Below are 15,587 nucleotides of genomic sequence, written 5' to 3'. Positions count from 1 at the left end.
TATAGCGTATTTCACAGCAATTGTCACAGTAAGCTTCACAGGCATTCACAGTCATTATCATTATCATTTTATAATTATCATTAGGTGCTGCATTTTTAGGTCGTTAATATCATTGTTATACATTAATGATATCTCTGTACTTCAACAGCAAGTTGAAAAAGCTGAGCGAAGACAGCTTGACGAAACAGCCGGAAGAAGTTTTCGATGTTCTTGAGAAACTTGGTGAAGGGTAAGTTATGTTGTTTTTTCCTGATCCCCTCGTCCTCCACCCTGCTGCTCCTGTGAGAGTCCCAGGGTGCGGGACAGTGCAGAGATGACATCTAACGGTGTTTACAGTAGATGCATTCAGAAGTCCCAATCAAAGGGGAATTCCGCCGCAGAACAGCGTTTAGCTCATTTAACAGATCAAGGCGTAACTGATTCATTCTCTCAGTGCGGCCGGCCAGAGCAATCTCTGTACAGAGATATCTGCAGCAAAAGACGCACATTTCGGTAGAGGTATACGTCATAATGATGTACACCTCCACCCTTCCTTATTTTTGAGCAACTACAATGGGTGGGTAATTGGAATTTGGAGATGCACAATATGACCAAAATTATCTGGACACCCCTTGGTCTGGAGCTGTTTTTCATGGTTTGAGCTAGGCCCCTTCCAGTAAAGGCTAATTTTAATGCTGCAGCATACAATGACATTCTAGATGATTCTGTGCTTCCACAACAGTTTGGGGAAGGCCCTTTGCTGTTTCAGCATGGCAGTGTCCTTGGGCACGCAGCACAGTGTGAAGGAACTTGACTGGCGTGTACAGAGCCCTGACCTCAACCCCATCCAACACCTTTGGGATCAATTGGAAAGCCAACTGAGAGCCTAATCGCCCAATCTGTGCCTGACCTCACTAATGTTCTACTGGCTGAATGGAAGCAAGGCCCTGCAGTAGTACGGTGTAATGCTCCCACATCTAGTATGAAGCCTTCCCAGAAGAATGGACGTTTTTTATAGCAGCAAAGGGTGTATCAACTCCATATTAATGTCCATAATTGTGGATGAGATGTTGGATGCCAGGTGTCCACATACTTTTGGTCATGTAGTGTACCTCCAACGTAAGCGAAGAGAGGGTTGACTGAAGAGATTTGGGGTAGCCTCTGTTCTAACTGTAAACAGTATTTTCTTGCAAGTTTTGAGACTTGAAAAACTGTTTACTGAAAACATGTAAGTCCATGCTTGTGGTAGAATGATGATGCGAATTGAAGTAACTGACGCAAACTATGTAGATGGTGTAACTGCACGTGAAGTGGCTAAAAACCCTGCATTGAAAGAATTTCATTTTTAACTGGCTGTAGAACTGGTAAATTGATTTTGCAAATGCACATAGGCTACTTCTGTCTTTATTCTACTAAAATGACAAGTCAAGCAGGTTATTTACGTGTTCATGCATTGTTTAGGAAAGTTATGAAAAATGGCAGTGAATAAGCGTGACAAGCGTGGTATTTTTGTCAGATAGTCTGTTGAAATTAATGGATATGGAGAGTATATGTACTAGCTCTCATATGAGGGGAGGTCAGCGATGTCAACCATACATTTCTCCTCACCTGGCTTAATGCCTTTGTCTCCCCTCCCCCATTCTCTCTCACCACCGGTGTTCTTATGACAACCAAATATTACACAAGTTGTGACCATGTCTGAAATGGCTTGCTATGAGTCAGCTGCATATATCACAGGTATCCAAATCATAGTTACGTTAAACCCATGCAGTTTGCCCCACTGAAACGCCATTTTCATTTTAGTAGAACTTAAGCAGTAAAGTAAACTGAACCGAACACATTAACCTCGATTATCCTTCTTTAGTGGCGAGTTTGCCTGTGAGTAACATTACCCTCTGCAGGCCCTGTAGTAATGCCCAGCCCATTCATTTGTGTTCAGTAAGAGGGGAAACCTGTGAGCGGCGTTGTCCGACACCTGCCCATGGGCTGTAAGTGCCCAGCCGCTGTAAAGCAGGTACCTGGAGCATGCGCAGTAACTTGGGGCCTGCAGCTCTGCGCTTACTACAGGTAGGGAGCTGGCCGAGAGCTCATTTTAATCCGGGACAGTGGCTCTTGTACAAGCGCAAGTTCATTCTGCAGTGGAATTCCCCTTAAACAGTTGGCATAGAGCAATAATTATCTTGTATGTTTGTGTGTGTATGCGGGTTTGTATGGATGTGTGTATGTGTGTTTGTTTTTGTCTGTTAAGTCAGCAATGTGTCTCCCAGAATTCACTCTTCTTTTTTCAATACAGCGAGCAGTTTTTAAAGTTGTGTGATTTCTATGTACAGTTGTGGCCTGTATGAGTCTCAATTTAAATATAATACCCAAAAATAGTACTAAAAGATCACAGAAGCACGATTCAGAGGATTGTTGAGTTTTTTTTTCCCTAAAGGAACAGAACAATTCATGTGAAATTCCTTTCCAAAAAGGAGTGCCAGAATACATCTGTGAACGCACTCATTTTTAAGAATCAAATATGTTGGCTGTTTCACTTTTGGGGTACTTTGGTCTCCTCTGTGTATTATTTTAGCTTGTATCTCAACAAACGTGCCAGACTTTAATGAATTATTTTTTTACTGTCTACACCTCTCTGGACTCTGTGCTCCTGCTGTGAGTTTTATAAGATTCAGCACCTTGCATGACTGAGTGCTGCACTTTTCACAATGCCATTACTTTGCCAAAAATCTATAAAAGCTTCATGATATTGTCCTCTTTCAGCCAATAAAACCCACAATAAAGTCTGTTCAACCCTCTTACTGGTCAGCAAATGGCTTCCTCCCTTTGTCTCTGTAGGGGCATCTGCTGTTTTCCACAGGCCAACCTTGGCTGTTCTCATCTTCTTTGTTGCCTCATCATAGTTTAGCGATCTTTAAAGGGGACTAAATCCTCCATGTAACTATAGGAAATCAAGTTTGAGAATCAGATTCTGACCTTTTTTGAGGACATCTAAATTGGGTTCTACAGTATGAATGAGTAAAACTCAGGGAATACTTTTGGTTCTGTTGAATGTACAGGGCTTAATAAATCAGACTTGGAATAGCCATTTACCTGGTGTATGTGCATCACGCCCAACCAAACATTTTTCCCAGAAGCTTATTGGCAGATACTTTCAGAAATATTTCCAGAGAACTTAAAATGTTTTTCTCGAACAAGATTCACGTTTTGTTTTATACAAACAAACACCTACATTTTTGGCTTTTATTATGTTATCAGCCTCTGGAGTAGAAATGTGCATGCTTGAGGTACAATGAAAAGAATGGTGTACTAGTGCCATGCTAACTGTATCATGCTAGGTAATGTCTGTGTGGCCTTTTGAAAAATATTGGTTCATACTGTTTCTCATATGCAGGTCCTATGGTAGTGTATACAAAGCCATACACAAGGAGTCTGGCCAGGTGGTGGCAATCAAACAGGTGCCTGTGGAGTCGGACCTCCAAGAGATCATCAAGGAGATATCCATCATGCAACAGTGTGACAGGTATGAAGAAAAGCTACGACTACGACAACAACACATTCTGTTTATATATTCCATCTCAAATATGGCCCTCAAAGTGCTTTGCAAGGAAGAGAAGAAACAAGGCGAATAAAAAGCTAAATTCATATGTAGATTTATGAAAGAAAATTAATTATATATATATATATATATATATATATATATATATATATATATATAATTACAGGACAGGTACTTGGAAAGAATAAAAATGATAAAGGTCCAATGAAGTTTAAAATTAGTTATAAAGGCTGTATTGTTCTCATGGGCATAAAGTCTGGCAGATTTACAATTACACTGACTGAACCTGGACTTTCCGTCTGCATAGTGATGCTGGAATTTAATTCTTTCATTTTCTATGGTTATTAAACTTTATTAAACATTGCATATGTTCCCATTAATCATTAAAGGTCCTGACATTCAGCGTTTTGTTTGCTCCTCTGTGTTTTCAGTCCTTATGTAGTCAAGTACTATGGCAGTTACTTCAAGAACACAGACCTGTGGATCGTGATGGAATACTGTGGAGCTGGCTCCGTCTCTGACATCATCAGACTGCGCAATAAAACGGTGAGTGATGCCTGATTGAGTCAGCCATATTCATTGTAGCGCTGATGTTAATGGTGGGAAGGGGAATCCAGTTTAGAATCGGCTATAAAATACCAGCAAGCAGCCAGTTTCTCCTAAGCCTCGTTTTCATATTTCTGTATTGGCATACGTTAGAATACACTGTAATTTCACATCAGGTCCATTCATAAGAAATATGTTATTCCATGTCAGCCATTGATGATGATAATAATAGTTTATAGTGAGCAAACGGGAGTGTTTATTTTAAAGCAACTTCTGATGCGAGTTTTGATAAATTGATGATAATATTGTTTGCATCCTCTTCTGACTATAAAATGCCATGTCTGCTCAAATGTTTTTTATTTTATTTTAATGTTGGAAAGTCACATGCACATCGTCTCTTTCTGTATGTGCTTTCAGCCAGGTAGGTAACTTTTTAAGCAAATCAATTTAATAGCTAGGCTTAGTCTTGGATTTTTTGGATTTGTGGTAAATTTACACAATAAATAATTAATTCAGAAGAAGGCAGTCACCTTTCCATAAATGGTGTGACACTTTTTATATTACGTTATACGAGATACTCTTTGCCACAATGGATCTTGGAATAAATGGTGTAAAAAGCCTGCTGTTCATTGCCACTATAGTTTATCACTGAAATTGAAGTCTGCTAAAAGGCACCATAGGTAATTTAGGTTTCTGGCAAGTGATGTTATGGTTCTAATTTTGCCCATGTTTTTCTTCTGGCTTTGCATTTGTGAACAAGCCATTTCTGAGAGCAACCTGAGTAGATTATTTTTATTGGTCAATTTGGAGCATGCTGTGCAAGTGTTTACAAGTTCTTACAGTACCTTCCATGCATAGTGCAAACAGGGATGTGTTTTTTTGGACTGCATGTGAGATACCAGGAAAGTAATACCGGTATTTCATGCATAACATACTGTAACATCATGAAACGCGTGCTAGACATTGCGGGTCTGGTTTTGACTGTGCCCTCCGACTGCCTGCACTTGCTACATTTCGGTTTCGGTCTCAGTGTCTGTGTGACTCTGACATTGCGGTTAAGCAGTTCAAGCAGCTTGTCATTGCATGTTTCCGAGTAGAGTGCATGCTCACCCAAGCTGTCCCAAATAAGGGAGGAATTTATAGTGATGAGCAGGTACACACAAATAGGGAATTCCAAATTTGAGTCTTTATGTTGTATAACCTTGTGAATTACGTTTTAGAATGAACAGAGCTGTTCTACGAAGGGGTGGAGATGCGATCTGCTGCCATTGTTATAGTTCATCTTTTTTCACGGAGCGTTTGTTTTGATTCAGAAATTAAAGACTGTGGCTAATCAGTTTTGCATTACGTAGCCAGACACAAGCCTTGAGGGTAAAATTGTTTTGCATATGCTGAGGTCTCACTATAAATGCAGTGCTGGGTGTGGAGAGACCTGGAGTTTTTGGTTCACTTGTTTGGGGCTCCCCAAGCAAATGAAGTTTCCAGAAGTCATCAGGAGAGTGAGTTGTCCTAAAAGGCGCAAGGCCTTAAGCCTCAGTTTTTCCCATGCTTCCATGCTGTCTGTGTTAGATTGTTTTATTAAAGGAGACCTATGCATTTTACTCATTTGAAGTGCAAGTAAATCTGAGTGAGTGATTCATTAAGCAGGAAGTGTTTAACAGTAGCAGGGAGTGTGTAACAGTGTGTTTGCATGTTCTCCCCGTGGATTTCCTCCCACAGTCCAAAGACATTCACGTAGGCTAATTGGAAAGACTACGTTGCCCATAAGTATGAGTGTGTGAATGAATGGTGTGTGTGCCCTGCAATTAATTGGTGGCCTGTCCAGGGTGTATTCCTGCCTTTCGCCCAATGCACGCTGGGATAAGCCTTTGATATGCAGTGGGACCAATGAAAGTAATATAAATTGAATAATCTGTAGTGTCATGGATTTCTATAAATGTGCCTGACAGTAATTAATGACCAAAAGCTGGCATCTTCTGCCTAATTCTTATCAGCAATAGAATGGCAAGATATGCCGGATTCACATATTGGATCTTCACCAAATGTGAATAATTTCTTCTGTGCTCCATTGCCAGCTTGTTTTTTGTGAGGAGATGTATACATGCTCATGACTGTACCTCAAATGGAGCGTGAAATATAGCTGTTCAAATTCTGGCCACTGTTAAGCCTTTTAGCTAGTACTCACACCACTACGTGGACAGTATGCACTATATTTGTTCAGTAGCTGGAAATGAGCTCTCTTTTGTTTGATTGGGCCTATAATGTAGAGACCCAAAGCACTCCTCTCGTCTATGAAACGTGGTGGTGGGGGCGATGTGATTTTGGCATGTGTGGCTGCCACAGCTACTGGCTTACTTTTTTCATTGATTATGTAACTGCTGATAGCACCCACAGAAGGAATTCTGAAGTGTACAGCATCTTATTTGCTCATCCAAATGCCTCCAAACTCTTTGGACCCCGCTTCATCCTACAAGAAGACCGTGATCCCAAATATACTCCTAAAGCAACAAAGGAGTTTTTCAAAGGCAAAAACGGTAAAAGTCTTGACTGGCTAAGCCATTTGCCTGATCTGAATCCATTTGAACATGCGTTTCTTATGCTGAAGACAACACTTAGGGAAGTTAGTCCGCAAAACAAGCAGGAACTGAAGATGGCTGCAGTACAGGCCTGGCAGAGCATCACCAGAGTGGATGCACAGCACCTGATGATGTCTATGGGCCACAGACTTCAACCAGTCATTGCATGCAAAGGATATACAACAAAGAACTAAACATGACTGCTTTCATTCACATAACATTAATATGTCGCCCTGAAATGTGGGGGTTATTCATAGAAAAAGCTGTAATTTCTACATGGTGAACCAAAGTGTAAAAAAATACACTTAAAAAAGCTGAGTGTGCACTAACCACATGTGAATTGTTTGGTTACACATCTAAAATTGTGGAATATAGAACCAAATCAAGAAAAACAAAAAGATCTCTGTCTCAAATATTATGGAACTGTATGTGCTTCCAAACAACATTTATGGGGGACAGTGTGATATCATCCCAGTTCATTCCATCATTATTTGTTTTATGATTTTCGAACGTCGAACGTAGGGTTTGTCTTCGTTTTGTCTGTCTCAGAAACCGGCTGTGCCGGGACCTGCCATAAATCATGTGCGCTGAATGTACCGATAATTCCCCCGGCAAGGATCAGAATCCGTTTCTGCAGGACAGGATACATCGAGACATTAAAATGAAGCTATTTGTCAATGCAAAACGCTGGTTTATTTTTTCCTGAAATGATGTTTTTTGGAGCGGTTATCATAATGTTGAAATACCATACCGTCGTGTTCCTAGGAGAGACTTTTGAAGAGGAACCATTTTTGACAGTGAAATCAGACCGGCATTTTCATGAATGGCCCTCTCTCTCTCTCGGCATAACATCTCCAGATTCTGGAAGGTTTGTCCCCCCATGGTTGTAGAGCAGCTTATAAACTGAACTGAAGTAGGCAGAGCTCTCCAATTAACCATGTTCTGCACATTACTTGTCCTGCCTCTCCTCTTACTGGTGGAGTGACAGAAGTAACCACCCGGTGCTGAAGTAACCGCCTCGGTAGCTCGGTCGGCCCCTCCCCCTGTGAGCGCTGCTGCTGCTGCTGGAAAGGGGAAATAGTAAACCCCTGTCTCCCAGGCACCTGTCTCCTGGCCACGCTCAAGTGTTGTTAATAGGCTGATGAGAGACATAAATAAAGTCTCCGCTTTGTGTTTGGGGATAAATCACCTCAGGCACAAGATGTCCTGGGCACTCGGTCAGAACTGACGTTTTTAAAAGCCCCAAGTTACCATCCTGGGCCCTGGTTTCCCTCTGTCTGGTACCTCCAACATGGAGCCGGTGCTTTCACCAGGCACTGAGAGAGGCATAAAGACGTCTGAAGGCGGTGGCCAGATTGGGGCTACTGCACATCCAGATTCCTACCCCCTACCCTCCAGCACCTGAACAAATATCCCTTCTGCAGGCTTGCAGGAAGAGACCTGTGTATAAATGCACTAAGTAGGCACGATGCTGCAGTGAGCATGTAGTGTGTGAATTCTTCAACCAGCAGCCATACAGTAGAGCTGGGCTGATATTTCTCTCAATTTTAAGACAAATGTTGTAATTGTCCCAGTTATGATACCACAGCTGGGTTATACTGTGTACGGAGTGAAATGAGGGAGGGTAAAAAAACAATGCATTTGTTTGTCTGCCAGTCAAGGGTACCAAACCCATACAAGCAGAGCGCTGTAAGTCCCTGGGGCTGCTGCAGGGGGCCAGATTTTCTGCCCTCACCGGAGAGGACCGCAGTGAACGCGAGCTGAGTGCGACGGCGTTGGCGCTCTGGGGGGGTGAATGACACAGCGATCTCGCAGGGAGAATCAGCAGCGCTCCTCTCTGGCTCCCTGCCGCTGGCAGCGGTATGACTGCGCATTCCTGATTACATGGCGCACATCTGCAAGGAATAAATGTGGAAATGCTATGACATTTTTCATAAGTAAAACACACCAAGCCATCCATATGATTGAACATAATTTCTCCCATTTTTTTCCCGCGTTTTTCTCTTTCTTGTGCGCCAGATGTAGAGGAGCGCGCATGCAGACAGGAAATGGCTTTGTACTTAAAAAATGAGAGCCGGTCCTGACAGTGTTACAGGAAAAGGCCCTGTGCTGTGAAAGACCCCCGGGGATTCCCAGAGGAGGAAAGCCTTGTGCCGGTGGAGTTTTCTTCAGCAGTCTTGCTCCTTGAGTCGCCTGATGGCTCTCTAGCAAACCTGGCTAGTCTAAACACATTTTCTATCAAAACTCAGAGAAATATTGGATGTTTGACTTGGAGCGCCCGTCAAAATCAAAATAGCCTGCCTTTTGGGCCAAATTCCACCCCCGTGGCTCCTCCTCTCCTGTTTTTGTCTCTTTCCAGTGTCTTTTTGAACTGCAGTAATGCGTGTAACTGTGCTCTGGTGCTTGCAGGACAGCATTCTGTTCCAGTGCTGAATAAATGGGCTGAGCAGAACCATGTTTCACTGGTATTCCACAAAACTCACATGCGCACAGTGCAAACTGTACCGGAGGGGAGCCTCATTGCAGGAGCTGAAAACGGTCTAATCAGTCTCCTGTAATGACTTCCTCTCGGTGAGTCAGAACTTTCTGATGTATTTTTAGGACTTGTTGTGTTTGAAACTCATATTCAGGCCAGTTCAGGCCATTAGTCACAAGCGAGCACCCGCTTCTGGATATTTTATTTACAGTGAACTTGCAGACAGGAAATATTGCTCTGTGAGTGTTCCTTCGGTCTGAAAATGCATTTGTGGTTTTAATAGGGTTTTAAGCTGTTTACGATGTAGGAGTGAGAGTGGAGTTATTGGTCGAGCGAGACTCTTGGCTGTCTGTCAGCGCTGGCGACCCAGGAGCTTCTCCTGAGCAGTCTCGGGGAGGTCCAAATGACCTGTTTTACACCAACACTGGCGCTGTCGTAAAACGGGAGGAAGTCAAGTCATGGCTTGGGTATTTGTTCAAGGAATATGGAGGAAAATTTCTACATGCAAGTATCGTTACACATCATTTTATGTGAGCAGAAATCGCTGGGAACTTCCGTTCTTAAGTGTTCTTGAGAGCAGCTGTGAAAGGAAAAGCATTGTTTAATTCTTCATTTTCTGTATATTTTTAAATATGGCTCTGCGGTGAAATTCTCATTTGCATCAGTTAATTTGCGAGCCAGGAAGACCAATACTGTTTTGTTCACATTGCATTAACATGAAGTACAGGTGCTCGTAATTTAAGTACGATAAACCTGTCAGTTGAATTGAAATGCGTCTCACAATTTTAAACATGAGCCACTTTTATTGAGTGGCACTCAAATGGTTTCCCCACAACTGTCTATATTTCATGTAACAACATCATAAAAGAGATGTAATTTTCTGCCAATGTGCTTTAGATTTGATGGTTCAAGTAAGAATCCCAAGTAAATGGCCTGTATTGATTCCACATATGGAAGGGTAGCTGGAATCGGTGGACATGGCTTTTCTAAGCTAGGTTCTGTCTGTCATTGTGTGCTGGGGAGCTGTTAAAAACGCTATAAAGCCTCCATATCCACAGTTATTCAGGCTTCAAGATTTATAAATCTCCCGTAATTCTTATGGTAGATGTATTACTGGTTTCAGTGCAGAAATTGATTGCTGGTCCCTTCTAATGGCTCACTTGATAATTGTAAATGAACTCATAAATAAAGGCTTACAGACTTTTACAGATTCTGGCACAGTAGACGTGGTAGTTCTGCCTGACCCCTCAGGGTCAATGCTAAACAGATTGAGACGATGTCCTTGCGCTGAAATCTCTGATTCATCCTGGTGTCCAATAAGGTAACGCTGGAAAGAGTGTGGAGGTCACATCGCAGAAGGCAACCCTTGCTTGAAACCCCCACAGAGGTTTGTACTGGACGACAGTGGAATCATTTCGTCAAGACAAGATTTGTGTAGGGAATGCGGTGAACCGAAAGGCTGGGAATATTTATTCTACTTGCAGCTAATTTGTGCTTTTATTTTCTGCTGTGTATTTTGGATGGGCAACGGCAGATTTAGACGGCGTTATTGTCAGAGGAAGTTGAAGCAAGCGCTCCCCGTTACTGCGGGCTGGTGGCACACCAGTTGGCTTCATCAACCCTGACTGCTGGGGTTGCTTGGTTATCCAGCTCTGCAGCTTATGTCTGAACCTCTGTGGATGCCTGTCCTCCAGCTCAGTTCCATGAATGGCAGCTTTGAAGGGAGTTGACTGTCATATAGTAGTCCCTGGAGGTTTGGAGGGACATTGGATACTACATTGTCACAAAGCCCCAACAATGCATTTACCTGTCCCTCTGGTGAGCTAACGGGTCTGCCCTGAAACCAACCGATTTAGCCATGAAGAGCTCTCTGACAGCCATGTTCACTCCGTATTGAACTGGTTACAGGTTGGGGTCTAAAGAGCATCTAATCAGTAAATACTTGACTTGACTATCTGTGTTTAAATATTTACCTAAAGTCTAATAATACCTTCAAGCTTTGGGGAAAATAGTCCATAGGCAGTTGAAAATTAAACTCAAGGAATGTGAATGTGTTGGTTGGATGTAGAGTACCAAGCACATAAGTAAATACCAGGTATGTTTTGAATAATAGGTTGAATAAAGGGCACATAATTGACTCTCTTCATGTTTTCTAGTAAGCTTCTGTTGTAAGAAGAACACCAAATTGAACTTCATTTTTTTAAAGCTTAAATCCTGGAACTTAATGTGTAAACATGTGCCATTGAGACTGATTCAGTTGCACTACTAGGCTAGGTATACCAAAATAGGGTTCGTGTATTAATGTCAGCCAGTGTTCTTTGGGTTACCTCCTCTGAATGACGCACTAGGCATCCACACGCTTCCAGTTGTCATCAATCGGAGATGTCCGTCCAGTCAGTGCTAGCTCTCCTGAAGCACTGTGGCCATTGGCACATGAGTCAGTGAATAACAAGTGTGTGCTTCAGCTGTGGATCTCTTTACATGGGTGTGGGTGTCAAAAACATGAATTGAGGCATAATCAATTTTTCCAAATTGTGAGGAAAAAATTGAACTAAATGTAGAGTGAGGTTGGATATCCCAATGGAGAGAACTACAGCTGGGAGAACTACGTTACTGCTTTGACTCAGTTGTGCAATCCAGTTGAATAATGTCTGTGAACCTAATCAAGAGTCAGGGGGCAACGTAGTGTCAGCAGAGGTACAGAGAGGGGAAGGAGCACCACTCCACCCCCACCCCCCAAAAAAAGAAAAAGAAAACGGGAGCTTTAATGCTCATTTATTCCAACATTTTATGGGTGATGTCACTAACTCGTAAAAATGCAGGGTTCTCAGTAGTGTGGGCCTTTGTTTCTGTTTGAGAAGATAAACAAGCCGAAGTGCGCAGTAAGAGGCCCCGCGGGCTCGGATGCAGAGAGCCGGTGGAAGTGGGCTGCGGGGATCTGTAACGGCCCAGGTGCTGCCGCGCTCGGAAACCCCGCCGCCGTCTGCCAGGCGCGGCCTCTCGTGTGCGCCGAGCGAGTCCGTAAATATCGGGGGCCCGCGTGTGCAGAACCGCGATAGAAAGGAAAACAGCAACCGTTAATGACCCGTAGGGACTGCTGCTTAACATGTGCGTCGTCTTTGGCCTGGGAAAACCAGAGCTGGAGGACTCGATCGCTTTCATATCCTCTGCTGCTCTCCTCAGAAATGAAGCTTGTTCTGACCACATACTTCTTTCTTTCTCTCGTTACAGTTTAGAATACCATTTTATTTTAACAACTCCCTTCTTCCCTCCGTTCCAGTATATTCTGGTGTTCCACTGCGGTCTTGTCAGTCATAGAGTAGGGTGTTCCTGCCACGGTATAAGATGCTGTTTCAAATTCTCTGGATTTTGTTCTGTCATGTTCCATAGAGGCAGGCCGGGGTCCAGCATTAGGCGGCTCCAAGGGTTCGGATCGTTGGACCAGGGCATGTAGGGAATGACTGACGATGCGAACACACACATGCTGCTGCACACTCCTTCTGGCCTTTACAGAAGTAACATTCTTCGGCCCCCCCTGCCCTCCACCCTCGTACCCCAAATCCAAGCTGTTCCCTGGCTGGGGTTTTTATTGGCTTTCTTGAGCCTTGCAGAACTTGGCTGGGCCTGGCTCTTCCCAGTACTTTCCCACTAATGAAGTGCACATTGTGCCAGAGTGCTTGGCTTGCCCCACACTTTGGCAGTCCCTTAATGGGAAATTACCCCCCCCCCCCCCCCCCAAATGCACTGAGTTTGCCACTCTCCAGTGAGTCATGTCCTGGACTGGATGGAGCTGTCAGGTTAGCGGAGGTTTGATCCGGGGCCGCTAACCCACACCGTCCAATCGCGCGGCCCGTCCGTGTTCACACGGGGACTCTCGCGTTCAGCCGTTAGCCAGGTGTCCTGTTAAAAAGGCCGCGTCGGGGGGCTTGCACCCGGGGTGACTCCGCTTTGGTCTTAATGCACTGAAACACAATGGGTTTTCCAGCCATCTTCAAACCACACAGCGCTCGTTGCCGGGAGTGGAGGAAGAGGGGTCGAATGATGCGATCCGAAACGCCGTCAATTGCTTTAACGAAAGCCAACAATTCTGCTGCCTGCCTAGCCAGTTGAGTGGCCCTGGTCTATGTAAACAGTACACTGCGAGCATTGATATCCTGTTTGTTATTTAGATAAGAAGGCTCAATAGTCATTAGTTGCTACTGGTTGAGATAAAGAGCATGGGTCACAGGCTGTGCACGCTACAGTCTGGAGCACTGAGCACCTAGCTGGCACACTATGGCTGTTTGTCCGCTGTCCTGTAGATACAGCTTGGCTGTGCACTTGTGCTATGTAGATGGCGCTCTCTTTTTTCATGTTTTTGTTTGCTTTATTTAGAAAGATAGAAAACGGCAAGGGAGTGGGTAAAGGAGAACAGATCATAGCTCGGTATGTGCCATGATGGGGGTTCAACACTAATTTGGCACACCTGTTTCTACGGATCAGCAGCTCAGAGATCTCTAGATGTTGAATGAGGTGTGCTTGGTTAGGGTTGGAATGAAAACCTACAGGACAGTGATCCCTAGCTGTTGAATGAGGTGTGCTTGGTAGGGTTGGATGAACCTACAGGACGGTAGCCTAGCTGTTGAATGAGGTGTGCTTGGTTAGTTGGAATGAAAACCTACAGGAGGTAGATCCCTAGCTGTTGAATGAGATGTGCTTGGTTAGGGTTGGAATGAAAACCTACAGGACGGTAGATCCCTAGCTGTTGAATGAGGTGTGCTTGGTTAGGGTTGGAATGAAAACCTACAGGACAGTAGATCTGCAGGAACAGGGTTGGGCAGCCCAGGGATTAGGGTTGAGAGTTGGCCATCCTATGGACTGTGCCCTGTTTCTTTCCCAGATGGATCTCTTTTTGTTTGCATTCATTTGACGCTGAAACATTTTGTGTATCTGCATTGGGGGAACCATAATTGCCAGGATTGAATGCTCTTAATTATTATATCATTTGAGGGTGTGGATGCATAAAAGACACATGCTGTTAAATTATTTGTGTATTGGTTTGTGACGGCCTCTAATCTTTGAACCTCTATGTTGGCTCTCTTGGGTCAGCAACATGCTTTTTAGCCTTAAAAAGACCTCTCCTGCAGTATGCTTCTGTAATTATCATGGGACAGTTGTCAGTGGGAACTCATGACAAGCTGGGACTTAATAAAAAGACTTAATAAAAGGTTTTCATAATTATTTTCAAGCTTGATTTGTTTAAAGAAGCTTCATTATTGGCAAGGAAAAAACCAACTCTGTGTTTGTTTTGCACAGCTCACTGAAGACGAGATTGCAACGATCCTCAAATCGACCCTGAAGGGCCTGGAGTATCTGCACTTTATGAGGAAAATCCACAGAGACATAAAAGCTGGGAACATCCTCCTCAACACAGAAGGTCATGCGAAACTGGCAGATTTCGGCGTGGCGGGACAGCTGACGGTAAGTTTCCTATTCACGGGCGTGCGGATTCCACAGCTTTGGCCCAACAAAAACGGGAGCCAATGAAATCAGCCCAGTTGAGGGTTTTCTAACCAATGCGAGCGAAAGCATGCAGATCTGGTCCAGACCCACGATGGCTAGAATATGGCTGGTGACTAACTGTTATCGCTGAAAATGAATTATTGATTTGATTTCTAATGACCGGTTTTACTAATATTTAAAAATGAAATGGAGAGATCACTTTTCCAAGTCACCCTGAGGAACATTTGTGGGTGGAAATGGGGCTTGACTGTGTTATGTGTGGTCTGACAGGAGGGGAAATGAGTTTTTTCTACTTTTAAATTCCCCCCCCCCCCAATTTGGAATGTCCAATCTTTTTCATCAGAGCTCATTGCTGCTATTGATTCAGAAGAGCGCGGACAGACGTGCTCTCCTGAAGCATGTCCTGTCAACTGGCACTTATTATCAAACTGCCGTTCACGAGTCGAGCTCTCGCTGAAATCAACTGGAGGAAGAAACTTCGTCAGCAGCTGGACAGGCGGAGTTTGGGGGCAGCTGAACAGCGGGAGTCGCTGGTGCTCAATGATGCGCTGTCATACCGGCTGACTGAAACCCTGGCTAACCATAAATCAATCAATCAATCAAATTTTATTTGTATAGCGTATTTTACAGCAGTTGTCACAATACGCTTTACAGACAACCCTGGCCTAAACTCCCACAGGAGCAAGCCTAAGGCAACAGTGGCAAGGAAAAACTCCCTGTGGCAGATGGGAAGAAATCTTGGAAGGAACCAGGCTCAAGGGGGAAACCCATCCTCCTCTGGTCGGCTCAGGGTGCTGACTGGTGACCAGCATGTCAGCCAGTTTTATAAGATTTGTGATGTGGCTCAGATGATGGGTGGGGCCGGGTGGCGGTGATGGGGAACAGCAGGTGGCGACAGATGTGGGCAGGGTGGAGGCAATGACGAAGGAGGGGCTGGACCGCAGAGGTGGGG

At 44.0% G+C, this 15,587-nt stretch overlaps 1 protein-coding gene across 2 annotated transcripts in view; it reads left to right on the top strand.

Annotated features, from left to right (window-relative positions):
* Window positions 1-15,587, top strand: part of LOC135257687 (serine/threonine-protein kinase 3) — an 80,493-nt gene that overhangs the window by 3,059 nt on the left and 61,847 nt on the right. For both annotated transcript variants that reach the window (XM_064340706.1, XM_064340715.1), the window contains exons 2-5: window positions 149-229; window positions 3,371-3,499; window positions 3,967-4,081; window positions 14,429-14,593. In XM_064340706.1, coding sequence (XP_064196776.1) covers window positions 149-229; window positions 3,371-3,499; window positions 3,967-4,081; window positions 14,429-14,593 — 490 coding nt within the window. The remainder of the gene's footprint in view (window positions 1-148; window positions 230-3,370; window positions 3,500-3,966; window positions 4,082-14,428; window positions 14,594-15,587) is intronic.

Source organism: Anguilla rostrata, chromosome 1 (genome assembly GCF_018555375.3).
Source record: "Anguilla rostrata isolate EN2019 chromosome 1, ASM1855537v3, whole genome shotgun sequence".
In the NCBI taxonomy this organism is placed as follows: Eukaryota; Metazoa; Chordata; class Actinopteri; order Anguilliformes; family Anguillidae; genus Anguilla; species Anguilla rostrata.
The sequence above is the reverse complement of the archived record's forward strand: the minus strand, read 5'-3'. Positions and strand labels throughout refer to the sequence as shown.